Raw genomic sequence first — 26,168 nt, 5'->3', positions numbered from 1 at the left:
GAATAGAAAGTCGGCGAGAACAAGAAGGAAACGCAAGAACAACTTAAAAAATACTCAAAGAACATGGATAGAACGGATAGAATACAACTTTTTACCACACTGAACAAGAAATATTTGACTGAAAAGTGTCGGGGGAAGATATGATATATGAATAAAGGTATAAACAATTTTAGTGTAAAATGTGTGTTTTTGCTAAATGTGGTAAACTAAAAAAACTTAAATTTATTACACAAAACTAAACTAAAGCGTAAACGAAGAGAAAATTCTTAAGTAAAGTAAATTTTTGGATGACAAGCCATTTAGACAAAATTTTTGAGACGAAAAAAGACATTTATAAGAAAGGAAACAAAAAGAACAAACCGAATTACTTTAAATTTTATTTAAGCAATGAACTTGCAAAAATAAAAGGTATAATTACAATAACTGTAATGTGAGTGTTTTTAGTTTAAAATTATATATTTCCAAAACATTCAAAATAAAATATAATTAGTTTAAAATATAAACAAAGTTCTTTTATTTGTGGCTTCACAGAATATGGGAATCAATTTTTAACTGAAGAGTACGCATGCGTGTCTTACAATAATTAATAAAGGCGCAAAATATTGAAAAATTACGATCGAATTCATTTTTGTTAAATACGAGTATTGTATGGTAAACTATAACTGTATATTCAGTATTGATTTAAATTATATTATAATGTCGAGTGCCAACCTTTTAAAGTCCTTTTAGATGTACTCAATAGATTAATTATTTAATGATAAAACGCTGTAGTTCTTGGGGATGACATTGATTTATTGAAGCACAAGCTTTTTTTTACGAACTAACTGCTTAAAAGTATTGTTTAGACGGGTGTCTATAAGTTTTTAGGATTTTTTAACGAGCATCAAAGACAACAACTGCAAATTAAACGAAAGATTTCATCAGCATAGTTTGAGAGCCATTGGAGACTTCTGGGGGAGAATATAAATATGAAGGATTACTTACGACGCTTGGTGCGTTTTTTGTACATGATACGATATCCACATTCGCGACAACGAATCGGATCCCTGGGACGCATTTCATTTTCATGATGACATTCTGCAAAATATTTAAATAATAATCTGTAAAAATGTGTTTTGTTTTGCCGAAAAGTCTTTTAGAGTGACCGTTGTCAGGTAAACTATAAAATGATCAGTATTCGAAAATCCTATTTTCCCGGCTTAGTATATTTCAGTAACTTTTATTACCGCGCAACTTTTGAAGTCAGCAAACAATATAAATAACCCCTATTTAACCCAAAACTAAACTAAGCACTCCCTCGCAATTCCACTAGCTGAGAAACGGGTATCATATAGTCGGGGAACTCGACTTATACCAATGACAACGACTCGATGATCTACATATATACCCACTTGAACATGGCCCTTCCCGTTTTGGCATCTGTTTGTTCCAAGCGCAACAGGTGCAGCTCCCGTCGTTTGGCCAGCTTCTGGGCCTCCTCCAACGTGGTGATGCTCATCGACTGATTCTGTTGGATGAGGGTGATTTTCTGGACACTTGCCTTCGGACTCCGGGTGTCTCTGGCTCTACTTTCTCCTGGGCTTCCACCCACCGTCTTTTGATTCTGGGCCAAACTCCAGTGGATGGACAAAGGACGCAGGTGTTGCTGCTGAACCGCTGCTGCAGCAGCATGGTTTAGCATCAATCTTATGCGCTGCATGCTCGTCTTTAAAATCGGTTTACGTTTGTATATCGTTTGGTTATTTCCGATTTTTTTCTTCTCGCTATAGTCGAGTTCCCCGACTATCTGATACCCGTTACTCAGCTATTCGAAGTGCGAAGGAGAGTCTTCAGCACATACAGTTTTTGGCGGTTTTGTGGGCGTTCGAGTGGGCGTGGCAAAAAGTTTTTTGGCAAATCGTTAGAAATTTACAAGACTAATACAAAAATGAAAAAATATCAAAACATTTTTCAAAAGTGTGGGCGTGGCAGTTTTGGGCGGTTTGTGGGCGTTAGAGTGGGCGTGGCAAAAAGTTTTTTGGCAAATCGACAGAAATTTACAAGACTAATACAAAAATGAAAAAATATCAAAACATTTTTCAAAAGTGTGGGCGTGGCAGTTTTATGCGGTTTGTGGGCGTTAGAGTGGGCGTGGCAAGATGAATCAACAAACTTGCGCTGCGTCTATGTCTCTGGAGTCCGTATGTTTAATCTCAACTTTCTAGCTTTTGTAGTTCCTGAAATCTCGACGTTCATACGGACAGACGGACAGACGGACGGACAGACGGACATGGCCAGATCGACTCGGCTACTGATCCTGATCAAGAATATATATACTTTATATGGTCGGAATCGCTTCCTTCTGCCTGTTACATACTTTTCAACGAATCTAGTATACCCTTTTACTCTACGAGTAACGGGTATAATCAGGATGATAAGGTGACAAAACAGTCAGGATCAGGGCATTCCATATACTTTTTAAAAAATCGTTTCCTCCAGAAATCCGATAGGAACATAGAAAATCGATTGCTCGCGTAACACATGAATTCTAAAAATTTGTTTTTGTGCTCTTTTGAGATTGGGTGTATAAGAAGCCGAGCTTCGGAATCGAATTCAGTTCAAAGAAGAGCCATCACGATGAAACTACAAGTGAGTGAATTGTTTTGCTAAATAATATTCAAGCATTAAGTGTTTTTATCCTTTAGTTGCTCCTGATTACCCTATTGGTTTGCTGTTTGGTCAGTAAATCTCTACAATGGTTTTCGTGTCCCATATACTATATTAATCAACTTGGTTTTTGGGTGGAACATCGAATTATTCAACCCTATCCGTGTCAATATGGGATAGTTCCTCCTTATGGGGCAGCAACTCCTTATGGGACACCTACTCCTCTTGGTGCACGCGTTGGAGAACCAGATGATTAAAAAAATATATATATGGAAATATGAAAGTGTTTTAAATTAATAAAGACCGTTTTCAATTTATAAAAATACAAATAAAGGTTAATTAAAATTAAGCTAATGCACAGCTCTTAGTACAAGAATAACAAAATTATAATATAAAAAGTTTTAGTTTGAGCGAAAAGTTTCCTTAGAAACAGACATGGTTGGATCGAATTGGTCGTATAAGATAAGCGAATAGTGGGTTGAGAGGAAGAGTGTCGAAAATTTCTAGTTCACGCGGACTTTATGTGCTGATGAGCTTATCGACGACCTTCGAAACTCGCAACTAGCAAAAATTCCGAAAAATCTCACCAAAGGTGACACGGGAATCATTATCCTAAAAACAGATTCGAGCTCTAGTAGTTCTATACGGTCGACCGGAAGATCATTTACATACATATATGTATATACATATGTATATACATTATGGGCTGTACATTAGGTTCAAGAGTTCAGCGTTCTTTAATCTAATTCATTTATTTGACTGCGAAGTTCATTAAAATTGTTTTGCCAAATAATATTCAAGCATTAAGTGTTTTTATCCTTTAGTTGCTCCTGATTACCCTATTGGTTTGCTGTTTGGTCAGTAAATCTCTACAATGGTTTTCGTGTCCCATATACTATATTAATGAACATGGTTTTTGGGTGCAATATCAAATTATTCAAATCTATCCGTGCCAATATAGGGCAGCTACTCCTTATGGGGCAGCTACTCCTCTTGGTGCACTCGTTGGAGTGCCATTCCCAGATTATTAAAAAAAAATATATATATATGGAAATATGGAACTTTTTTAAATTAATAAAGACCGTTTTCAATTTATAAAAATACAAATAAAGTTAAATTACAATTAAGCTAATGCACAGCTCTTAGTACAAGAATAACAAAATTATAATATAAAAAGTTTTAGTTTGAGCGAAAAGTTTCCTTAGAAACAGACATGGTTGGATCGAATTGGTCGTATAAGATAAGCGAATAGTGAGTTGAGAGGAAGAGTGTCGAAAATTTCTAGTTCACGCGGACTTTATCTGCTGATGAGCTTATCGACGACCTTCGAAACTCGCAACTAGCAAAAATTCCGAAAAATCTCACCAAAGGTGACACGGGAATCATTATCCTAAAAACAGATTCGAGCTCTAGTAGTTCTATACGGTCGACCGGAAGATCATTTACATACATATATGTATATACATATGTATATACTTTATGGGCTGTACATTAGGTTCAAGAGTTCAGCTCTCTTTAATCTAATTCATTTAATTGACTGCGAAGTTCATTAAAATTGGAAAAAACCACCCGTTTGGGATTAATAAGATAGAAACAATGCTAATACAATAGTAGTGCAGTATCGGCTAATTGCACGTTTTATGTTTATACCCGTTACTCGTAGAGTAAAAGGGTTTACTTGATTCGTTGAAAAGTATGTAACAGGCAGAATGAAGCGTTTCCGACCATATAAAGTATATATATTCTTGATTTAGGATCAATAGCCGAGTCGATCTGGCCATGTCCGTCTGTCCGTATGAACGTCGAGATAACAGGAACTACAAAAGCTAGAAAGATGAGATTGAGCATACAGTCTCCAGAGACATAGTAAATTTCTATCGATTTGCCAAAAAACTTTTTGCTACGCCCACCCTTACGCCTTCAAAACCGACCAAAACTGCCACACACACATTTTCGCATTTTTGTTAGTCTTGAAAAAATGAAATACATTTTATAAAATGAATTCATAATAAACAATTTATAAACAATTATCATAATAAACAATTTATAAACCACCTGTTTATTGCAAAATTGATTTTTTGAGGCAATGTAATTTGTATGTAATTAGTAAACACAAAAACAAAGTAAAAAGAAATTAAAATATTAATGTTATATGGATTCAATTTTAAATTTTATATACACGTTTTGATTGTTTTTTGTCTTTTAGGTTTTTCGTTTTTACTTAAATACGAGTATTCATATAAATAACTTCCTCATATTGGGCTTAATAATTAACAATAGTTTATACGAAAAATTACGACTCAAACTATTCCCATATGAAAAAGAGTTAAAACATTCCGATTTTTATATATTTAAAGTTAATTATAGCTAGATAATTAATCTTTGAAATCGTAATAAAAAGGAAAGCCCGGACTCCGTGACAATGTTTGTTTCAACATTGCCGTGACCAGGATTTTGCATTTAATTTTTTAAATTTTAAGTTGTGATGTACCTGAAATATGATTTCTCTTAAACAAACAAAAAATACTTAAAAACAAACAAACACAATTCATGCAAACGGTCTCGAAAGCGCTTTTGCAGCCGACTGCAAATGAATTTCATTATCTTAGTTGTACGATTGAGCTATCTCACAAACACACCCCACTCACAATGAACATTTACACACGGATATTTAACTATTTAGTAACTTACCTGGAATGAGCATTTATCAAATGTGTCCCCCCAGTCCCTGATTTCCACCTCCATTTGTATTTGTATTCGATTGGATGAAATGTGAAGTAAAAGCTTTAATTTGCCATTTACAAAGCTTCAGTTAAGTTACGAGTAATGATTGCCATCTTTTTACACCTAGCATTTAGTCGTCTAGTTACCCTAGTTTATGGATTAATTTATGAAATGCAAACGCGAACCTCATCGAACCCTTTGCCTTACTTATCATTTAAGCTTTAACGTGAATGTACATTTACTTTAAGTTGATTTAGTTACTCCTCGGAGCAGCAGTCACGCCCACAATGCCCACAAGAACAAAACAAAAAGCATTATCACGCAAAACGTTTTAAATATGAAAGAACAAACGTCTATAAATATTAACAAAACAAAATGAACAAAAACTATATTACTGTACGTGTAGATGTATTCATGATTTTATCTGAAAAACGGAATAGAAAGTCGGCGAGAACAAGAAGGAAACGCAAGAACAACTTAAAAAATACTCAAAGAACATGGATAGAACGGATAGAATACAACTTTTTACCACACTGAACAAGAAATATTTGACTGAAAAGTGTCGGGGGAAGATATGATATATGAATAAAGGTATAAACAATTTTAGTGTAAAATGTGTGTTTTTGCTAAATGTGGTAAACTAAAAAAACTTAAATTTATTACACAAAACTAAACTAAAGCGTAAACGAAGAGAAAATTCTTAAGTAAAGTAAATTTTTGGATGACAAGCCATTTAGACAAAATTTTTGAGACGAAAAAAGACATTTATAAGAAAGGAAACAAAAAGAACAAACCGAATTACTTTAAATTTTATTTAAGCAATGAACTTGCAAAAATAAGAGGTATAATTACAATAACTGTAATGTGAGTGTTTTTAGTTTAAAATTATATATTTCCAAAACATTCAAAATAAAATATAATTAGTTTAAAATATAAACAAAGTTATTTTATTTGTGGCTTCACAGAATATGGGAATCAATTTTTAACTGAATAGTACGCATGCGTGTCTTACAATAATTAATAAAGGCGCAAAATATTGGAAAATTACGATCGAATTCATTTTTGTTAAATACGAGTATTGTATGGTAAACTATAACTGTCTATTTAGTATTGATTTCAATTATATAATAATGTCGAGTGCCAACCTTTTAAAGTCCTTTTAGATGTACTCAATAGATTAATTATTTAATGATAAAACGCTGTAGTTCTTGGGGATGACATTGATTTATTGAAGCACAAGCTTTTTTTTACGAACTAACTGCTTAAAAGTATTGTTTAGACGGGTGTCTATAAGTTTTTAGGATTTTTTAACGAGCATCAAAGACAACAACTGCAAATTAAACGAAAGATTTCATCAGCATAGTTTGAGAGCCATTGGAGACTTCTGGGGGAGAATATAAATATGAAGGATTACTTACGACGCTTGGTGCGTTTTTTGTACATGATACGATATCCACATTCGCGACAACGAATCGGATCCCTGGGACGCATTTCATTTTCATGATGACATTCTGCAAAATATTTAAATAATAATCTGTAAAAATGTGTTTTGTTTTGCCGAAAAGTCTTTTAGAGTGACCGTTGTCAGGTAAACTATAAAATGATCAGTATTCGAAAATCCTATTTTCCCGGCTTAGTATATTTCAGTAACTTTTATTACCGCGCAACTTTTGAAGTCAGCAAACAATATAAATAACCCCTATTTAACCCAAAACTAAACTAAGCACTCCCTCGCAATTCCACTAGCTGAGAAACGGGTATCATATAGTCGGGGAACTCGACTTATACCAATGACAACGACTCGATGATCTACATATATACCCACTTGAACATGGCCCTTCCCGTTTTGGCATCTGTTTGTTCCAAGCGCAACAGGTGCAGCTCCCGTCGTTTGGCCAGCTTCTGGGCCTCCTCCAACGTGGTGATGCTCATCGACTGATTCTGTTGGATGAGGGTGATTTTCTGGACACTTGCCTTCGGACTCCGGGTGTCTCTGGCTCTACTTTCTCCTGGGCTTCCACCCACCGTCTTTTGATTCTGGGCCAAACTCCAGTGGATGGACAAAGGACGCAGGTGTTGCTGCTGAACCGCTGCTGCAGCAGCATGGTTTAGCATCAATCTTATGCGCTGCATGCTCGTCTTTAAAATCGGTTTACGTTTGTATATCGTTTGGTTATTTCCGATTTTTTTCTTCTCGCTATAGTCGAGTTCCCCGACTATCTGATACCCGTTACTCAGCTATTCGAAGTGCGAAGGAGAGTCTTCAGCACATACAGTTTTTGGCGGTTTTGTGGGCGTTCGAGTGGGCGTGGCAAAAAGTTTTTTGGCAAATCGTTAGAAATTTACAAGACTAATACAAAAATGAAAAAATATCAAAACATTTTTCAAAAGTGTGGGCGTGGCAGTTTTGGGCGGTTTGTGGGCGTTAGAGTGGGCGTGGCAAAAAGTTTTTTGGCAAATCGACAGAAATTTACAAGACTAATACAAAAATGAAAAAATATCAAAACATTTTTCAAAAGTGTGGGCGTGGCAGTTTTATGCGGTTTGTGGGCGTTAGAGTGGGCGTGGCAAGATGAATCAACAAACTTGCGCTGCGTCTATGTCTCTGGAGTCCGTATGTTTAATCTCAACTTTCTAGCTTTTGTAGTTCCTGAAATCTCGACGTTCATACGGACAGACGGACAGACGGACGGACAGACGGACATGGCCAGATCGACTCGGCTACTGATCCTGATCAAGAATATATATACTTTATATGGTCGGAATCGCTTCCTTCTGCCTGTTACATACTTTTCAACGAATCTAGTATACCCTTTTACTCTACGAGTAACGGGTATAATCAGGATGATAAGGTGACAAAACAGTCAGGATCAGGGCATTCCATATACTTTTTAAAAAATCGTTTCCTCCAGAAATCCGATAGGAACATAGAAAATCGATTGCTCGCGTAACACATGAATTCTAAAAATTTGTTTTTGTGCTCTTTTGAGATTGGGTGTATAAGAAGCCGAGCTTCGGAATCGAATTCAGTTCAAAGAAGAGCCATCACGATGAAACTACAAGTGAGTGAATTGTTTTGCTAAATAATATTCAAGCATTAAGTGTTTTTATCCTTTAGTTGCTCCTGATTACCCTATTGGTTTGCTGTTCGGTCAGTAAATCTCTACAATGGTTTTCGTGTCCCATATACTATATTAATCAACTTGGTTTTTGGGTGGAACATCGAATTATGAAACCCTATCCGTGTCAATATGGGATAGTTCCTCCTTATGGGGCAGCAACTCCTTATGGGACACCTACTCCTCTTGGTGCACGCGTTGGAGAACCAGATGATTAAAAAAATATATATATGGAAATATGAAAGTGTTTTAAATTAATAAAGACCGTTTTCAATTTATAAAAATACAAATAAAGGTTAATTAAAATTAAGCTAATGCACAGCTCTTAGTACAAGAATAACAAAATTATAATATAAAAAGTTTTAGTTTGAGCGAAAAGTTTCCTTAGAAACAGACATGGTTGGATCGAATTGGTCGTATAAGATAAGCGAATAGTGGGTTGAGAGGAAGAGTGTCGAAAATTTCTAGTTCACGCGGACTTTATGTGCTGATGAGCTTATCGACGACCTTCGAAACTCGCAACTAGCAAAAATTCCGAAAAATCTCACCAAAGGTGACACGGGAATCATTATCCTAAAAACAGATTCGAGCTCTAGTAGTTCTATACGGTCGACCGGAAGATCATTTACATACATATATGTATATACATATGTATATACATTATGGGCTGTACATTAGGTTCAAGAGTTCAGCGTTCTTTAATCTAATTCATTTATTTGACTGCGAAGTTCATTAAAATTGTTTTGCCAAATAATATTCAAGCATTAAGTGTTTTTATCCTTTAGTTGCTCCTGATTACCCTATTGGTTTGCTGTTTGGTCAGTAAATCTCTACAATGGTTTTCGTGTCCCATATACTATATTAATGAACATGGTTTTTGGGTGCAATATCAAATTATTCAAATCTATCCGTGCCAATATAGGGCAGCTACTCCTTATGGGGCAGCTACTCCTCTTGGTGCACTCGTTGGAGTGCCATTCCCAGATTATTAAAAAAAAATATATATATATGGAAATATGGAACTTTTTTAAATTAATAAAGACCGTTTTCAATTTATAAAAATACAAATAAAGTTAAATTACAATTAAGCTAATGCACAGCTCTTAGTACAAGAATAACAAAATTATAATATAAAAAGTTTTAGTTTGAGCGAAAAGTTTCCTTAGAAACAGACATGGTTGGATCGAATTGGTCGTATAAGATAAGCGAATAGTGAGTTGAGAGGAAGAGTGTCGAAAATTTCTAGTTCACGCGGACTTTATCTGCTGATGAGCTTATCGACGACCTTCGAAACTCGCAACTAGCAAAAATTCCGAAAAATCTCACCAAAGGTGACACGGGAATCATTATCCTAAAAACAGATTCGAGCTCTAGTAGTTCTATACGGTCGACCGGAAGATCATTTACATACATATATGTATATACATATGTATATACTTTATGGGCTGTACATTAGGTTCAAGAGTTCAGCTCTCTTTAATCTAATTCATTTAATTGACTGCGAAGTTCATTAAAATTGGAAAAAACCACCCGTTTGGGATTAATAAGATAGAAACAATGCTAATACAATAGTAGTGCAGTATCGGCTAATTGCACGTTTTATGTTTATACCCGTTACTCGTAGAGTAAAAGGGTTTACTTGATTCGTTGAAAAGTATGTAACAGGCAGAATGAAGCGTTTCCGACCATATAAAGTATATATATTCTTGATTTAGGATCAATAGCCGAGTCGATCTGGCCATGTCCGTCTGTCCGTATGAACGTCGAGATAACAGGAACTACAAAAGCTAGAAGGATGAGATTGAGCATACAGTCTCCAGAGACATAGTAAATTTCTATCGATTTGCCAAAAAACTTTTTGCTACGCCCACCCTTACGCCTTCAAAACCGACCAAAACTGCCACACACACATTTTCGCATTTTTGTTAGTCTTGAAAAAATGAAATACATTTTATAAAATGAATTCATAATAAACAATTTATAAACAATTATCATAATAAACAATTATACTGTTTATTGCAAAATTGATTTTTTGAGGCAATGTAATTTGTATGTAATTAGTAAACACAAAAACAAAGTAAAAAGAAATTAAAATATTAATGTTATATGGATTCAATTTTAAATTTTATATACACGTTTTGATTGTTTTTTGTCTTTTAGGTTTTTCGTTTTTACTTAAATACGAGTATTCATATAAATAACTTCCTCATATTGGGCTTAATAATTAACAATAGTTTATACGAAAAATTACGACTCAAACTATTCCCATATGAAAAAGAGTTAAAACATTCCGATTTTTATATATTTAAAGTTAATTATAGCTAGATAATTAATCTTTGAAATCGTAATAAAAAGGAAAGCCCGGACTCCGTGACAATGTTTGTTTCAACATTGCCGTGACCAGGATTTTGCATTTAATTTTTTAAATTTTAAGTTGTGATGTACCTGAAATATGATTTCTCTTAAACAAACAAAAAATACTTAAAAACAAACAAACACAATTCATGCAAACGGTCTCGAAAGCGCTTTTGCAGCCGACTGCAAATGAATTTCATTATCTTAGTTGTACGATTGAGCTATCTCACAAACACACCCCACTCACAATGAACATTTACACACGGATATTTAACTATTTAGTAACTTACCTGGAATGAGCATTTATCAAATGTGTCCCCCCAGTCCCTGATTTCCACCTCCATTTGTATTTGTATTCGATTGGATGAAATGTGAAGTAAAAGCTTTAATTTGCCATTTACAAAGCTTCAGTTAAGTTACGAGTAATGATTGCCATCTTTTTACACCTAGCATTTAGTCGTCTAGTTACCCTAGTTTATGGATTAATTTATGAAATGCAAACGCGAACCTCATCGAACCCTTTGCCTTACTTATCATTTAAGCTTTAACGTGAATGTACATTTACTTTAAGTTGATTTAGTTACTCCTCGGAGCAGCAGTCACGCCCACAATGCCCACAAGAACAAAACAAAAAGCATTATCACGCAAAACGTTTTAAATATGAAAGAACAAACGTCTATAAATATTAACAAAACAAAATGAACAAAAACTATATTACTGTACGTGTAGATGTATTCATGATTTTATCTGAAAAACGGAATAGAAAGTCGGCGAGAACAAGAAGGAAACGCAAGAACAACTTAAAAAATACTCAAAGAACGTGGATAGAACGGATAGAATACAACTTTTTACCACACTGAACAAGAAATATTTGACTGAAAAGTGTCGGGGGAAGATATGATATATGAATAAAGGTATAAACAATTTTAGTGTAAAATGTGTGTTTTTGCTAAATGTGGTAAACTAAAAAAACTTAAATTTATTACACAAAACTAAACTAAAGCGTAAACGAAGAGAAAATTCTTAAGTAAAGTAAATTTTTGGATGACAAGCCATTTAGACAAAATTTTTGAGACGAAAAAAGACATTTATAAGAAAGGAAACAAAAAGAACAAACCGAATTACTTTAAATTTTATTTAAGCAATGAACTTGCAAAAATAAGAGGTATAATTACAATAACTGTAATGTGAGTGTTTTTAGTTTAAAATTATATATTTCCAAAACATTCAAAATAAAATATAATTAGTTTAAAATATAAACAAAGTTATTTTATTTGTGGCTTCACAGAATATGGGAATCAATTTTTAACTGAATAGTACGCATGCGTGTCTTACAATAATTAATAAAGGCGCAAAATATTGGAAAATTACGATCGAATTCATTTTTGTTAAATACGAGTATTGTATGGTAAACTATAACTGTCTATTTAGTATTGATTTCAATTATATAATAATGTCGAGTGCCAACCTTTTAAAGTCCTTTTAGATGTACTCAATAGATTAATTATTTAATGATAAAACGCTGTAGTTCTTGGGGATGACATTGATTTATTGAAGCACAAGCTTTTTTTTACGAACTAACTGCTTAAAAGTATTGTTTAGACGGGTGTCTATAAGTTTTTAGGATTTTTTAACGAGCATCAAAGACAACAACTGCAAATTAAACGAAAGATTTCATCAGCATAGTTTGAGAGCCATTGGAGACTTCTGGGGGAGAATATAAATATGAAGGATTACTTACGACGCTTGGTGCGTTTTTTGTACATGATACGATATCCACATTCGCGACAACGAATCGGATCCCTGGGACGCATTTCGTTTTCATGATGACATTCTGCAAAATATTAAAATAATAATTATAAACTGCACATCAAACAATTTTGTTGCCATTCTCGCAGCCATGTGCCCGCAATTAAAAAATCGTTTTTCTGTAGAACTTAATTTTCTTGCCAACTTACCTCCGCAAATATAGGTCATTGCCGTTTTGACATTATCCTTGGAGCTAGTTTCCGACATTTCTAATAAATATTATTTAAATTACGGCGTGTTTTCTGTAAAAATGTGTTTTGTTTTGCCGAAAAGTCTTTTAGAGTGACCGTTGTCAGGTAAACTATAAAATGATCAGTATTCGAAAATCCTATTTTCCCGGCTTAGTATATTTCAGTAACTTTTATTACCGCGCAACTTTTGAAGTCAGCAAACAATATAAATAACCCCTATTTAACCCAAAACTAAACTAAGCACTCCCTCGCAATTCCACTAGCTGAGAAACGGGTATCATATAGTCGGGGAACTCGACTTATACCAATGACAACGACTCGATGATCTACATATATACCCACTTGAACATGGCCCTTCCCGTTTTGGCATCTGTTTGTTCCAAGCGCAACAGGTGCAGCTCCCGTCGTTTGGCCAGCTTCTGGGCCTCCTCCAACGTGGTGATGCTCATCGACTGATTCTGTTGGATGAGGGTGATTTTCTGGACACTTGCCTTCGGACTCCGGGTGTCTCTGGCTCTACTTTCTCCTGGGCTTCCACCCACCGGCTTTTGATTCTGGGCCAAACTCCAGTGGATGGACAAAGGACGCAGGTGTTGCTGCTGAATCGCTGCTGCAGCAGCATGGTTTAGCATCAATCTTATGCGCTGCATACTCGTCTTTAAAATCGGTTTACGTTTGTATATCGTTTGGTTATTTCCGATTTTCTTCTTTTCAAGCTAAAAATCAGGATGATAAGGTGACAAAACAAACAGGATCAGGGCATTCCATATACTTTTTAAAAAATCGTTTCCTCCAGAAATCCGATAGGAACATAGAAAATCGATTGCTCGCGTAACACATGAATTCTAAAAATTTGTTTTTGTGCTCTTTTGAGATTGGGTGTATAAGAAGCCGAGCTTCGGAATCGAATTCAGTTCAAAGAAGAGCCATCACGATGAAACTACAAGTGAGTGAATTGTTTTGCTAAATAATATTCAAGCATTAAGTGTTTTTATCCTTTAGTTGCTCCTGATTACCCTATTGGTTTGCTGTTCGGTCAGTAAATCTCTACAATGGTTTTCGTGTCCCATATACTATATTAATCAACTTGGTTTTTGGGTGGAACATCGAATTATGAAACCCTATCCGTGTCAATATGGGATAGTTCCTCCTTATGTGGCAGTAACTCCTTATGGGCCAGCTACTCCTCTTGGTGCACGCGTTGAACCAGATGAACCAGATGATTAAAAAAATATATATATGGAAATATGGAAGTGTTTTAAATTAATAAAGACCGTTTTCAATTTATAAAAATACAAATAAAGGTTAATTAAAATTAAGCTAATGCACAGCTCTTAGTACAAGAATAACAAAATTATAATATAAAAAGTTTTAGTTTGAGCGAAAAGTTTCCTTAGAAACAGACATGGTTGGATCGAATTGGTCGTATAAGATAAGCGAATAGTGAGTTGAGAGGAAGAGTGTCGAAAATTCCGAAAAATCTCACCAAAGGTGACACGGGAATCATTATCCTAAAAACAGATTCGAGCTCTAGTAGTTCTATAAGGTCGACCGGAAGATCATTTACATACAAATATATACATATGTATATACTTTATGCGCTGTACATTAGGTTCAAGAGTTCAGCTCTCTTTAATCTAATTCATTTATTTGACTGCGAAGTTCATTAAAATTGTTTTGCTAAATATTATTCAAGCATTAAGTGTTATTATCATTTAGTTGCTCCTGATTACCCTATTGGTTTGCTGTTTGGTCAGTAAATCTCTACAATGGTTTTCGTGTCCCATATACTATATTAATGAACATGGTTTTTGGGTGCAATATCAAATTATTCAAATCTATCCGTGCCAATATAGGGCAGCTACTCCTTATGGGGCAGCTACTCCTTATGGGGCAAATACTCCTTATGGGGCAGCTACTCCTCTTGGTGCACGCGTTGGAGAACCAGATGATTAAAAAAATATATATATGGAAATATGAAAGTGTTTTAAATTAATAAAGACCGTTTTCAATTTATAAAAATACAAATAAAGGTTAATTAAAATTAAGCTAATGCACAGCTCTTAGTACAAGAATAACAAAATTATAATATAAAAAGTTTTAGTTTGAGCGAAAAGTTTCCTTAGAAACAGACATGGTTGGATCGAATTGGTCGTATAAGATAAGCGAATAGTGGGTTGAGAGGAAGAGTGTCGAAAATTTCTAGTTCACGCGGACTTTATGTGCTGATGAGCTTATCGACGACCTTCGAAACTCGCAACTAGCAAAAATTACGAAAAATCTCACCAAAGGTGACACGGGAATCATTATCCTAAAAACAGATTCGAGCTCTAGTAGTTCTATACGGTCGACCGGAAGATCATTTACATACATATATGTATATACATATGTATATACATTATGGGCTGTACATTAGGTTCAAGAGTTCAGCTTTCTTTAATCTAATTCATTTATTTGACTGCGAAGTTCATTAAAATTGTTTTGCCAAATAATATTCAAGCATTAAGTGTTTTTATCCTTTAGTTGCTCCTGATTACCCTATTGGTTTGCTGTTTGGTCAGTAAATCTCTACAATGGTTTTCGTGTCCCATATACTATATTAATGAACATGGTTTTTGGGTGCAATATCAAATTATTCAAATCTATCCGTGCCAATATAGGGCAGCTACTCCTTATGGGGCAGCTACTCCTCTTGGTGCACTCGTTGGAGTGCCATTCCCAGATTATTAAAAAAAATATATATATATATGGAAATATGGAACTTTTTTAAATTAATAAAGACCGTTTTCAATTTATAAAAATACAAATAAAGTTAAATTACAATTAAGCTAATGCACAGCTCTTAGTACAAGAATAACAAAATTATAATATAAAAAGTTTTAGTTTGAGCGAAAAGTTTCCTTAGAAACAGACATGGTTGGATCGAATTGGTCGTATAAGATAAGCGAATAGTGAGTTGAGAGGAAGAGTGTCGAAAATTTCTAGTTCACGCGGACTTTATCTGCTGATGAGCTTGAGAACAGATTCGAGCTCTAGTAGTTCTATACGGTCGACCGGAAGATCATTTACATACATATATGTATATACATATGTATATACTTTATGGGCTGTACATTAGGTTCAAGAGTTCAGCTCTCTTTAATCTAATTCATTTAATTGACTGCGAAGTTCATTAAAATTGGAAAAAACCACCCGTTTGGGATTAATAAGATAGAAACAATGCTAATACAATAGTAGTGCAGTATCGGCTAATTGCACGTTTTATGTTTATACCCGTTACTCGTAGAGTAAAAGGGTTTACTTGATTCGTTGAAAAGTATGTAACAGGCAGAATGAAGCGTTTCCGACCATATAAAGTATATATATTCTTGATTTAGGAACCGAGTCGATCTGGCCATGTCCGTCTGTCCGTATGAACGTCGAGATAACAGGAACTACAAAAGCTAGAAAGATGAGATTGAGCATACAGTCTCCAGAGACATAGTAAATTTCTATCGATTTGCCAAAAAACTTTTTGCTACGCCCACCCTTACGCCTTCAAAACCGACCAAAACTGCCACACACACATTTTCGCATTTTTGTTAGTCTTGAAAAAATGAAATACATTTTATAAAATGAATTCATAATAAACAATTTATAAACAATTATCATAATAAACAATTTATAAACCACCTGTTTATTGCAAAATTGATTTTTTGAGGCAATGTAATTTGTATGTAATTAGTAAACACAAAAACAAAGTAAAAAGAAATTAAAATATTAATGTTATATGGATTCAATTTTAAATTTTATATACACGTTTTGATTGTTTTTTGTCTTTTAGGTTTTTCGTTTTTACTTAAATACGAGTATTCATATAAATAACTTCCTCATATTGGGCTTAATAATTAACAATAGTTTATACGAAAAATTACGACTCAAACTATTCCCATATGAAAAAGAGTTAAAACATTCCGATTTTTATATATTTAAAGTTAATTATAGCTAGATAATTAATCTTTGAAATCGTAATAAAAAGGAAAGCCCGGACTCCGTGACAATGTTTGTTTCAACATTGCCGTGACCAGGATTTTGCATTTAATTTTTTAAATTTTAAGTTGTGATGTACCTGAAATATGATTTCTCTTAAACAAACAAAAAATACTTAAAAACAAACAAACACAATTCATGCAAACGGTCTCGAAAGCGCTTTTGCAGCCGACTGCAAATGAATTTCATTATCTTAGTTGTACGATTGAGCTATCTCACAAACACACCCCACTCACAATGAACATTTACACACGGATATTTAACTATTTAGTAACTTACCTGGAATGAGCATTTATCAAATGTGTCCCCCCAGTCCCTGATTTCCACCTCCATTTGTATTTGTATTCGATTGGATGAAATGTGAAGTAAAAGCTTTAATTTGCCATTTACAAAGCTTCAGTTAAGTTACGAGTAATGATTGCCATCTTTTTACACCTAGCATTTAGTCGTCTAGTTACCCTAGTTTATGGATTAATTTATGAAATGCAAACGCGAACCTCATCGAACCCTTTGCCTTACTTATCATTTAAGCTTTAACGTGAATGTACATTTACTTTAAGTTGATTTAGTTACTCCTCGGAGCAGCAGTCACGCCCACAATGCCCACAAGAACAAAACAAAAAGCATTATCACGCAAAACGTTTTAAATATGAAAGAACAAACGTCTATAAATATTAACAAAACAAAATGAACAAAAACTATATTACTGTACGTGTAGATGTATTCATGATTTTATCTGAAAAACGGAATAGAAAGTCGGCGAGAACAAGAAGGAAACGCAAGAACAACTTAAAAAATACTCAAAGAACATGGATAGAACGGATAGAATACAACTTTTTACCACACTGAACAAGAAATATTTGACTGAAAAGTGTCGGGGGAAGATATGATATATGAATAAAGGTATAAACAATTTTAGTGTAAAATGTGTGTTTTTGCTAAATGTGGTAAACTAAAAAAACTTAAATTTATTACACAAAACTAAACTAAAGCGTAAACGAAGAGAAAATTCTTAAGTAAAGTAAATTTTTGGATGACAAGCCATTTAGACAAAATTTTTGAGACGAAAAAAGACATTTATAAGAAAGGAAACAAAAAGAACAAACCGAATTACTTTAAATTTTATTTAAGCAATGAACTTGCAAAAATAAAAGGTATAATTACAATAACTGTAATGTGAGTGTTTTTAGTTTAAAATTATATATTTCCAAAACATTCAAAATAAAATATAATTAGTTTAAAATATAAACAAAGTTCTTTTATTTGTGGCTTCACAGAATATGGGAATCAATTTTTAACTGAATAGTACGCATGCGTGTCTTACAATAATTAATAAAGGCGCAAAATATTGGAAAATTACGATCGAATTCATTTTTGTTAAATACGAGTATTGTATGGTAAACTATAACTGTCTATTTAGTATTGATTTCAATTATATTATAATGTCGAGTGCCAACCTTTTAAAGTCCTTTTAGATGTACTCAATAGATTAATTATTTAATGATAAAACGCTGTAGTTCTTGGGGATGACATTGATTTATTGAAGCACAAGCTTTTTTTTACGAACTAACTGCTTAAAAGTATTGTTTAGACGGGTGTCTATAAGTTTTTAGGATTTTTTAACGAGCATCAAAGACAACAACTGCAAATTAAACGAAAGATTTCATCAGCATAGTTTGAGAGCCATTGGAGACTTCTGGGGGAGAATATAAATATGAAGGATTACTTACGACGCTTGGTGCGTTTTTTGTACATGATACGATATCCACATTCGCGACAACGAATCGGATCCCTGGGACGCATTTCATTTTCATGATGACATTCTGCAAAATATTTAAATAATAATTATAAACTGCACATCAAACAATTTTGTTGCCATTCTCGCAGCCATGTGCCCGCAATTAAAAAATCGTTTTTCTGTAGAACTTAATTTTCTTGCCAACTTACCTCCGCAAATATAGGTCATTGCCGTTTTGACATTATCCTTGGAGCTAGTTTCCGACATTTCTAATAAATATTATTTAAATTACGGCGTGTTTTCTGTAAAAATGTGTTTTGTTTTGCCGAAAAGTCTTTTAGAGTGACCGTTGTCAGGTAAACTATAAAATGATCAGTATTCGAAAATCCTATTTTCCCGGCTTAGTATATTTCAGTAACTTTTATTACCGCGCAACTTTTGAAGTCAGCAAACAATATAAATAACCCCTATTTAACCCAAAACTAAACTAAGCACTCCCTCGCAATTCCACTAGCTGAGAAACGGGTATCATATAGTCGGGGAACTCGACTTATACCAATGACAACGACTCGATGATCTACATATATACCCACTTGAACATGGCCCTTCCCGTTTTGGCATCTGTTTGTTCCAAGCGCAACAGGTGCAGCTCCCGTCGTTTGGCCAGCTTCTGGGCCTCCTCCAACGTGGTGATGCTCATCGACTGATTCTGTTGGATGAGGGTGATTTTCTGGACACTTGCCTTCGGACTCCGGGTGTCTCTGGCTCTACTTTCTCCTGGGCTTCCACCCACCGTCTTTTGATTCTGGGCCAAACTCCAGTGGATGGACAAAGGACGCAGGTGCTGAATCGCTGCTGCAGCAGCATGGTTTAGCATCAATCTTATGCGCTGCATGCTCGTCTTTAAAATAGGTTCACGTTTGTATATCGTTTGGTTATTTCCGATTTTCTTCTTTTCAAGCTAAAAATCAGGATGATAAGGTGACAAAACAGTCAGGATCAGGGCATTCCTTATACTTTTTAAAAAATCGTTTCCTCCAGAAATCCGATAGGAACATAGAAAATCGATTGCTCGCGTAACACATGAATTCTAAAAATTTGTTTTTGTGCTCTTTTGAGATTGGGTGTATAAGAAGCCGAGCTTCGGAATCGAATTCAGTTCAAAGAAGAGCCATCACGATGAAACTACAAGTGAGTGAATTGTTTTGCTAAATAATATTCAAGCATTAAGTGTTTTTATCCTTTAGTTGCTCCTGATTACCCTATTGGTTTGCTGTTTGGTCAGTAAATCTCTACAATGGTTTTCGTGTCCCATATACTATATTAATCAACTTGGTTTTTGGGTGGAACATCGAATTATGCAACCCTATCCGTGTCAATATGGGATAGTTCCTCCTTATGTGGCAGTAACTCCTTATGAGGCAGCTACTCCTCTTGGTGCACGCGTTGAACCAGATGAACCAGATGATTAAAAAAATATATATATGGAAATATGGAAGTGTTTTAAATTAATAAAGACCGTTTTCAATTTATAAAAATACAAATAAAGGTTAATTAAAATTAAGCTAATGCACAGCTCTTAGTACAAGAATAACAAAATTATAATATAAAAAGTTTTAGTTTGAGCGAAAAGTTTCCTTAGAAACAGACATGGTTGGATCGAATTGGTCGTATAAGATAAGCGAATAGTGAGTTGAGAGGAAGAGTGTCGAAAATTCCGAAAAATCTCACCAAAGGTGACACGGGAATCATTATCCTAAAAACAGATTCGAGCTCTAGTAGTTCTATACGGTCGACCGGAAGATCATTTACATACATATATGTATATACATATGTATATACATTATGGGCTGTACATTAGGTTCAAGAGTTCAGCTCTCTTTAATCTAATTCATTTATTTGACTGCGAAATTCATAAAAATATATATATGGAAATATGAAAGTGTTTTAAATTAATAAAGACCGTTTTCAATTTATAAAAATACAAATAAAGGTTAATTAAAATTAAGCTAATGCACAGCTCTTAGTACAAGAATAACAAAATTATAATATAAAAAGTTTTAGTTTGAGCGAAAAGTTTCCTTAGAAACAGACATGGTTGGATCGAATTGGTCGTATAAGATAAGCGAATAGTGGGTTGAGAGGAAGAGTGTCGAAAATTTCTAGTTCACGCGGACTTTATGTGCTGATGAGCTTATCGACGACCTTCGAAACTCGCAACTAGCAAAAATTCCGAAAAATCTCACCAAAGGTGACACGGGAATCATTATCCTAAAAACAGATTCGAGCTCTAGTAGTTCTATACGGTCGACCGGAAGATCATTTACATACATATATGTATATACATATGTATATACATTATGGGCTGTACATTAGGTTCAAGAGTTCAGCTTTCTTTAATCTAATTCATTTATTTGACTGCGAAGTTCATTAAAATTGTTTTGCCAAATAATATTCAAGCATTAAGTGTTTTTATCCTTTAGTTGCTCCTGATTACCCTATTGGTTTGCTGTTTGGTCAGTAAATCTCTACAATGGTTTTCGTGTCCCATATACTATATTAATCAACTTGGTTTTTGGGTGGAACATCGAATTATTCAACCCTATCCGTGTCAATATGGGATAGTTCCTCCTTATGGGGCAGCAACTCCTTATGGGACACCTACTCCTCTTGGTGCACGCGTTGGAGAACCAGATGATTAAAAAAATATATATATGGAAATATGAAAGTGTTTTAAATTAATAAAGACCGTTTTCAATTTATAAAAATACAAATAAAGGTTAATTAAAATTAAGCTAATGCACAGCTCTTAGTACAAGAATAACAAAATTATAATATAAAAAGTTTTAGTTTGAGCGAAAAGTTTCCTTAGAAACAGACATGGTTGTATCGAATTGGTCGTATAAGATAAGCGAATAGTGGGTTGAGAGGAAGAGTGTCGAAAATTTCTAGTTCACGCGGACTTTATGTGCTGATGAGCTTATCGACGACCTTCGAAACTCGCAACTAGCAAAAATTCCGAAAAATCTCACCAAAGGTGACACGGGAATCATTATCCTAAAAACAGATTCGAGCTCTAGTAGTTCTATACGGTCGACCGGAAGATCATTTACATACATATATGTATATACATATGTATATACATTATGGGCTGTACATTAGGTTCAAGAGTTCAGCGTTCTTTAATCTAATTCATTTATTTGACTGCGAAGTTCATTAAAATTGTTTTGCCAAATAATATTCAAGCATTAAGTGTTTTTATCCTTTAGTTGCTCCTGATTACCCTATTGGTTTGCTGTTTGGTCAGTAAATCTCTACAATGGTTTTCGTGTCCCATATACTATATTAATGAACATGGTTTTTGGGTGCAATATCAAATTATTCAAATCTATCCGTGCCAATATAGGGCAGCTACTCCTTATGGGGCAGCTACTCCTCTTGGTGCACTCGTTGGAGTGCCATTCCCAGATTATTAAAAAAAAATATATATATATGGAAATATGGAACTTTTTTAAATTAATAAAGACCGTTTTCAATTTATAAAAATACAAATAAAGTTAAATTACAATTAAGCTAATGCACAGCTCTTAGTACAAGAATAACAAAATTAAAATATAAAAAGTTTTAGTTTGAGCGAAAAGTTTCCTTAGAAACAGACATGGTTGGATCGAATTGGTCGTATAAGATAAGCGAATAGTGAGTTGAGAGGAAGAGTGTCGAAAATTTCTAGTTCACGCGGACTTTATCTGCTGATGAGCTTATCGACGACCTTCGAAACTCGCAACTAGCAAAAATTTCGAAAAATCTCACCAAAGGTGACACGGGAATCATTATCCTAAAAACAGATTCGAGCTCTAGTAGTTCTATACGGTCGACCGGAAGATCATTTACATACATATATGTATATACATATGTATATACTTTATGGGCTGTACATTAGGTTCAAGAGTTCAGCTCTCTTTAATCTAATTCATTTAATTGACTGCGAAGTTCATTAAAATTGGAAAAAACCACCCGTTTGGGATTAATAAGATAGAAACAATGCTAATACAATAGTAGTGCAGTATCGGCTAATTGCACGTTTTATGTTTATACCCGTTACTCGTAGAGTAAAAGGGTTTACTTGATTCGTTGAAAAGTATGTAACAGGCAGAATGAAGCGTTTCCGACCATATAAAGTATATATATTCTTGATTTAGGATCAATAGCCGAGTCGATCTGGCCATGTCCGTCTGTCCGTATGAACGTCGAGATAACAGGAACTACAAAAGCTAGAAAGATGAGATTGAGCATACAGTCTCCAGAGACATAGTAAATTTCTATCGATTTGCCAAAAAACTTTTTGCTACGCCCACCCTTACGCCTTCAAAACCGACCAAAACTGCCACACACACATTTTCGCATTTTTGTTAGTCTTGAAAAAATGAAATACATTTTATAAAATGAATTCATAATAAACAATTTATAAACAATTATCATAATAAACAATTTATAAACCACCTGTTTATTGCAAAATTGATTTTTTGAGGCAATGTAATTTGTATGTAATTAGTAAACACAAAAACAAAGTAAAAAGAAATTAAAATATTAATGTTATATGGATTCAATTTTAAATTTTATATACACGTTTTGATTGTTTTTTGTCTTTTAGGTTTTTCGTTTTTACTTAAATACGAGTATTCATATAAATAACTTCCTCATATTGGGCTTAATAATTAACAATAGTTTATACGAAAAATTACGACTCAAACTATTCCCATATGAAAAAGAGTTAAAACATTCCGATTTTTATATATTTAAAGTTAATTATAGCTAGATAATTAATCTTTGAAATCGTAATAAAAAGGAAAGCCCGGACTCCGTGACAATGCTTGTTTCAACATTGCCGTGACCAGGATTCGAACCTGGGTTACCACGGCCACAACGTGGGGTCCTAACCACTAGACGATCACGGCTACGTCAGGCGTTGCAAGGTCGTTGCCAAATGATTGTTTTCACCGCCGTGCGCAGATTATCTCAGGAAATCAAAGTTTGCGCTTTCCCCTGTTTATGATTACCTTGCAAGTAATTTAAATCAAATCGGAAATAAATCATAGTTAAAGCAATAAAGCAATTCATGAATTAGTATTTAAGTGTCTGGAATAATAATGAAGGGCGAAGTTTTTTTAATTTGTCGTTTCTTATAAATATTTTAACGTTTGTGTTCCATTTATGTATCTGCCTACATGATATGTGTATTTGGTTGTACCTGAGTGTGCTGAGCTACCAGAGCAGCTCCCCAATCTTTTATTTCGTCTAATGGTTATACTTATACATTTAATGCTTATATACTCTTATTGGATAGTAATACTACGGTTTTTTGGCCTTCACAACTCCCTTGGTGGGTCCCTTCTGGGTGCTACTGGCTGGAGATGGAGCCAAGGAGGATGAATTGGCACTTCCACGGTCCCGACGCTGCTTGAGGCGCTCCCGGAACTGATTGCGCAGTGTTTCCATGGAGGTGTTGAGGGCGAAGTTCATGTCGGGAAGCTGATAGGTGGCCAGGAGGAAGTTGCAGCGAACCCGTTCGTTGGCGATCCGCTTAATGAGCTCCTGCATCTCTTCGCTCTGTACCAGATTTCTGATGGCCACGCTCACCTTGTCCTGGGCGACCGTGGCTTCCTTCTCCATCTTGCGTTTCTTAGATGCTTTGGATCCACCGGCTCCTAGCTCGTCCACAGCAACCGACTCGAACTGGAGGTCAGCACTTATGCGTCTGGCGCCATGCTGGCTCTTCCTTGACCTGTGGCGTCCAGTCTTGCTGCATCCATCTGCCGCAGTGCTCGTCGATGTGTTTGCCTGGGCCAAGGAGCATGGATATGCTAATTCAGGGTCAAGTTTATGGAACTTGCCTGTTTTGACACCGAGGTCGTGAATTGTCTTAGATTTTTCAACGGCACTTTGATTCGGGACCAGTGTGTCTCCAACCTCGCTTGAATCGGAGTCTATTTCGATGGCCTTATAGCTGCTCATTCTTCCCAATTGTTGTCTCCAAACTGCTGTGACTGTTATAACTCTAGTCAACCATTTTAACTGACCATATTCATTTACAAACTTACCTTAATTCAACATTATCAGGCTGCCTGTTTGTTTGGGCTTATTATTGGTATCGATAGAACGATAACGACCAAATAGTGCTGCGTAACGAAATACTGGGGTGGCGCCATCTAGTGCTCGAAGTTGTAGACATATTTTTCAAATACTTTTTATGTGTGTAATTCTTGAATTATAAAGAAAATCCGATTAGCTTTCGTGTTTATCGACTGATTGCTTGCAGTAATTAAGATTTATTAATTTTCTGTGTCGTTCTGCAACACTGTGCCTTAGATTTGGATTCTGGCTGGCCATTTCTAACACCCCGTTGTAGCCGTGATCGTCTAGTGGTTAGGACCCCACGTTGTGGCCGTGGTAACCCAGGTTCGAATCCTGGTCACGGCAATGTTGAAATAAACATTGTCACGGAGGCGGGGTTTTTTTTACATTAAATTATTAAAAAATGTAAATATATTGTTAAATGATAAAAACTTCTTTCATTCAACCAATATGGTTTCAAATTATAGTCAGCTGTGTTGTACATATTATATTATTATTAAAATGTATACACTGAAGAAGACCTAGGTGAATGGTAAAAAATGTTTAAAACAGATAACTTAAGCGACATTATGACACGTATGTAACTCGAATAATAGTGTTTACGTAAGTTAGTGTTTCATGGAAATTGTTGTCAAGTTTCTATAATTTTACGCATATGTGTAAAAAATTGTTTGTAATGGTAGCTTTAGTGTATATAGCTCGAAAAGTGAGAGGCACTCGGACACGCCTAGTGAAAAGAAAGGCTATCTCTAAATAACACATAATCATGACTTCAGTGCGGTAAGAAAACTTGTTCTGCTTTAAAATAAATTACTTAATTTAAATTACTTTACTATTTAAATTACTTTAAATATACTGCTTGTCGAAAGTTTTAAGAGTAGTGATTAATTAAACCACTAAGATTGTTACTATCTATGCTATTTATAGCAATACACTGTATAAGATTATGGTGAAAACTGATTTGTTTTAAAATAGTAATTTGGCAGCCGCTAGACATCACCCGATGTAGCCGTGATCGTCTAGTGGTTAGGACCCCACGTTGTGGCCGTGGTAACCCAGGTTCGAATCCTGGTCACGGCAATGTTGAAATAAACATTGTCACGGAGTCGGGATTTTTTTTTATTTTTTTAACGTCAAACCTTTTAAGAAATAAATAAAAAGTACTGCTATATTTTTATTAGAAACCATTAACTACGCATTATTTTATTTTACACCTCCCTAGCTTTCAAAGAATCTTGATACTTTTAATTATTTTAGACTAAAATCTTTAGTTAACCATTGATGACCATTAGGTGACCAGCTGGGATTTTGGAAAGCTTCATCCAACAACCCGACGTAGCCGTGATCGTCTAGTGGTTAGGACCCCACGTTGTGGCCGTGGTAACCCAGGTTCGAATCCTGGTCACGGCAATGCTGCGATATGCA

The 26,168-nt window shown here is 34.8% G+C and overlaps 5 protein-coding genes and 4 non-coding genes across 11 annotated transcripts; 3 read left to right on the top strand and 6 right to left on the bottom strand.

Annotated features, from left to right (window-relative positions):
- Positions 1-771: 771 nt before the first annotated feature.
- LOC122612271 (DNA-directed RNA polymerases I, II, and III subunit RPABC4-like) lies at positions 772-12,962 on the bottom strand. Of its 2 annotated transcripts, XR_006325604.1 has the most exons (5): positions 12,803-12,952; positions 6,789-6,881; positions 6,516-6,700; positions 985-1,077; positions 772-896 (listed from the first exon to the last, which is right to left on the bottom strand). XR_006325604.1 is itself a non-coding variant. In XM_043785766.1 (3 exons), exons 1-3 carry the CDS (start codon positions 12,858-12,860, stop codon positions 12,475-12,477), a joined length of 174 nt encoding a protein of 57 aa, XP_043641701.1. In that variant the 5' UTR covers positions 12,861-12,962; the 3' UTR covers positions 12,373-12,474. The 2 variants fall into 2 exon arrangements, 1 of the variants encoding a protein (XP_043641701.1); XM_043785766.1 differs by lacking the exons at positions 772-896; positions 985-1,077; positions 6,516-6,700; positions 6,789-6,881 and adding exons at positions 12,373-12,497; positions 12,586-12,678 and having other exon boundaries at positions 12,803-12,962.
- Positions 12,963-13,103: 141 nt separating this feature from the next.
- Positions 13,104-13,494, bottom strand: LOC122614435. The gene is made up of 2 exons (XM_043788997.1): positions 13,187-13,494; positions 13,104-13,107 (listed from the first exon to the last, which is right to left on the bottom strand). Exons 1-2 carry the CDS (start codon positions 13,492-13,494, stop codon positions 13,104-13,106), a joined length of 312 nt encoding a protein of 103 aa, XP_043644932.1.
- A 4,896-nt stretch (positions 13,495-18,390) lies between these two features.
- Positions 18,391-18,980, bottom strand: LOC122614107 (DNA-directed RNA polymerases I, II, and III subunit RPABC4-like). The gene is made up of 3 exons (XM_043788587.1): positions 18,821-18,980; positions 18,604-18,696; positions 18,391-18,515 (listed from the first exon to the last, which is right to left on the bottom strand). The coding sequence occupies exons 1-3, from the start codon at positions 18,876-18,878 to the stop codon at positions 18,493-18,495; spliced, it is 174 nt and encodes a 57-aa protein (XP_043644522.1). The 5' UTR covers positions 18,879-18,980; the 3' UTR covers positions 18,391-18,492.
- A 141-nt stretch (positions 18,981-19,121) lies between these two features.
- LOC122614434 lies at positions 19,122-19,506 on the bottom strand. Its single transcript, XM_043788996.1, has 2 exons — positions 19,205-19,506; positions 19,122-19,125 (listed from the first exon to the last, which is right to left on the bottom strand). Exons 1-2 carry the CDS (start codon positions 19,504-19,506, stop codon positions 19,122-19,124), a joined length of 306 nt encoding a protein of 101 aa, XP_043644931.1.
- Positions 19,507-23,494: 3,988 nt separating this feature from the next.
- Trnah-gug lies at positions 23,495-23,566 on the bottom strand. The gene has a single exon. It is a non-coding gene; the product is annotated as a tRNA-His (tRNA).
- Positions 23,567-23,860: 294 nt separating this feature from the next.
- LOC122614103 lies at positions 23,861-24,801 on the bottom strand. Of its 2 annotated transcripts, none has more exons than XM_043788582.1 (2): positions 24,710-24,801; positions 23,861-24,646 (listed from the first exon to the last, which is right to left on the bottom strand). In XM_043788582.1, exon 2 carries the CDS (start codon positions 24,621-24,623, stop codon positions 23,961-23,963), a length of 663 nt encoding a protein of 220 aa, XP_043644517.1. In that variant the 5' UTR covers positions 24,624-24,646; positions 24,710-24,801; the 3' UTR covers positions 23,861-23,960. The 2 variants fall into 2 exon arrangements, with proteins under 2 accessions (XP_043644517.1, XP_043644516.1); XM_043788581.1 differs by having other exon boundaries at positions 23,861-24,655; positions 24,710-24,776.
- Positions 24,802-25,016: 215 nt separating this feature from the next.
- Positions 25,017-25,088, top strand: Trnah-gug. Its single transcript has one exon. It is a non-coding gene; the product is annotated as a tRNA-His (tRNA).
- A 663-nt stretch (positions 25,089-25,751) lies between these two features.
- Trnah-gug lies at positions 25,752-25,823 on the top strand. The gene has a single exon. It is a non-coding gene; the product is annotated as a tRNA-His (tRNA).
- A 258-nt stretch (positions 25,824-26,081) lies between these two features.
- Trnah-gug lies at positions 26,082-26,153 on the top strand. The gene has a single exon. It is a non-coding gene; the product is annotated as a tRNA-His (tRNA).
- Positions 26,154-26,168: the final 15 nt, after the last annotated feature.

Source organism: Drosophila teissieri, chromosome 2R, assembly GCF_016746235.2.
Source record: "Drosophila teissieri strain GT53w chromosome 2R, Prin_Dtei_1.1, whole genome shotgun sequence".
In the NCBI taxonomy this organism is placed as follows: Eukaryota; Metazoa; Arthropoda; class Insecta; order Diptera; family Drosophilidae; genus Drosophila; species Drosophila teissieri.
This window is presented reverse-complemented; position numbering and strand designations above follow the sequence as displayed.

Excerpts from the sequence above, each read along its gene's own strand:
- LOC122612271 (XM_043785766.1), bottom strand. The coding sequence starts at position 12,860 with ATGTCGGAAACTAGCTCCAAGGATAATGTCAAAACGGCAATGACCTAT. Across the intron at positions 12,679-12,802 it reads AATGACCTATATTTGCGGAG|AATGTCATCATGAAAACGAA; the intron begins GTAAGTTGGCAA and ends AATATTTTGCAG. Across the intron at positions 12,498-12,585 it reads CAAAAAACGCACCAAGCGTC|TTGTTGTCTTTGATGCTCGT; the intron begins GTAAGTAATCCT and ends TTTAATTTGCAG.
- LOC122614435 (XM_043788997.1), bottom strand. The coding sequence starts at position 13,494 with ATGCAGCGCATAAGATTGATGCTAAACCATGCTGCTGCAGCAGCGATT.
- LOC122614107 (XM_043788587.1), bottom strand. The coding sequence starts at position 18,878 with ATGTCGGAAACTAGCTCCAAGGATAATGTCAAAACGGCAATGACCTAT. Across the intron at positions 18,697-18,820 it reads AATGACCTATATTTGCGGAG|AATGTCATCATGAAAATGAA; the intron begins GTAAGTTGGCAA and ends AATATTTTGCAG. Across the intron at positions 18,516-18,603 it reads CAAAAAACGCACCAAGCGTC|TTGTTGTCTTTGATGCTCGT; the intron begins GTAAGTAATCCT and ends TTTAATTTGCAG.
- LOC122614434 (XM_043788996.1), bottom strand. The coding sequence starts at position 19,506 with ATGCAGCGCATAAGATTGATGCTAAACCATGCTGCTGCAGCAGCGATT.
- LOC122614103 (XM_043788582.1), bottom strand. The coding sequence starts at position 24,623 with ATGAGCAGCTATAAGGCCATCGAAATAGACTCCGATTCAAGCGAGGTT.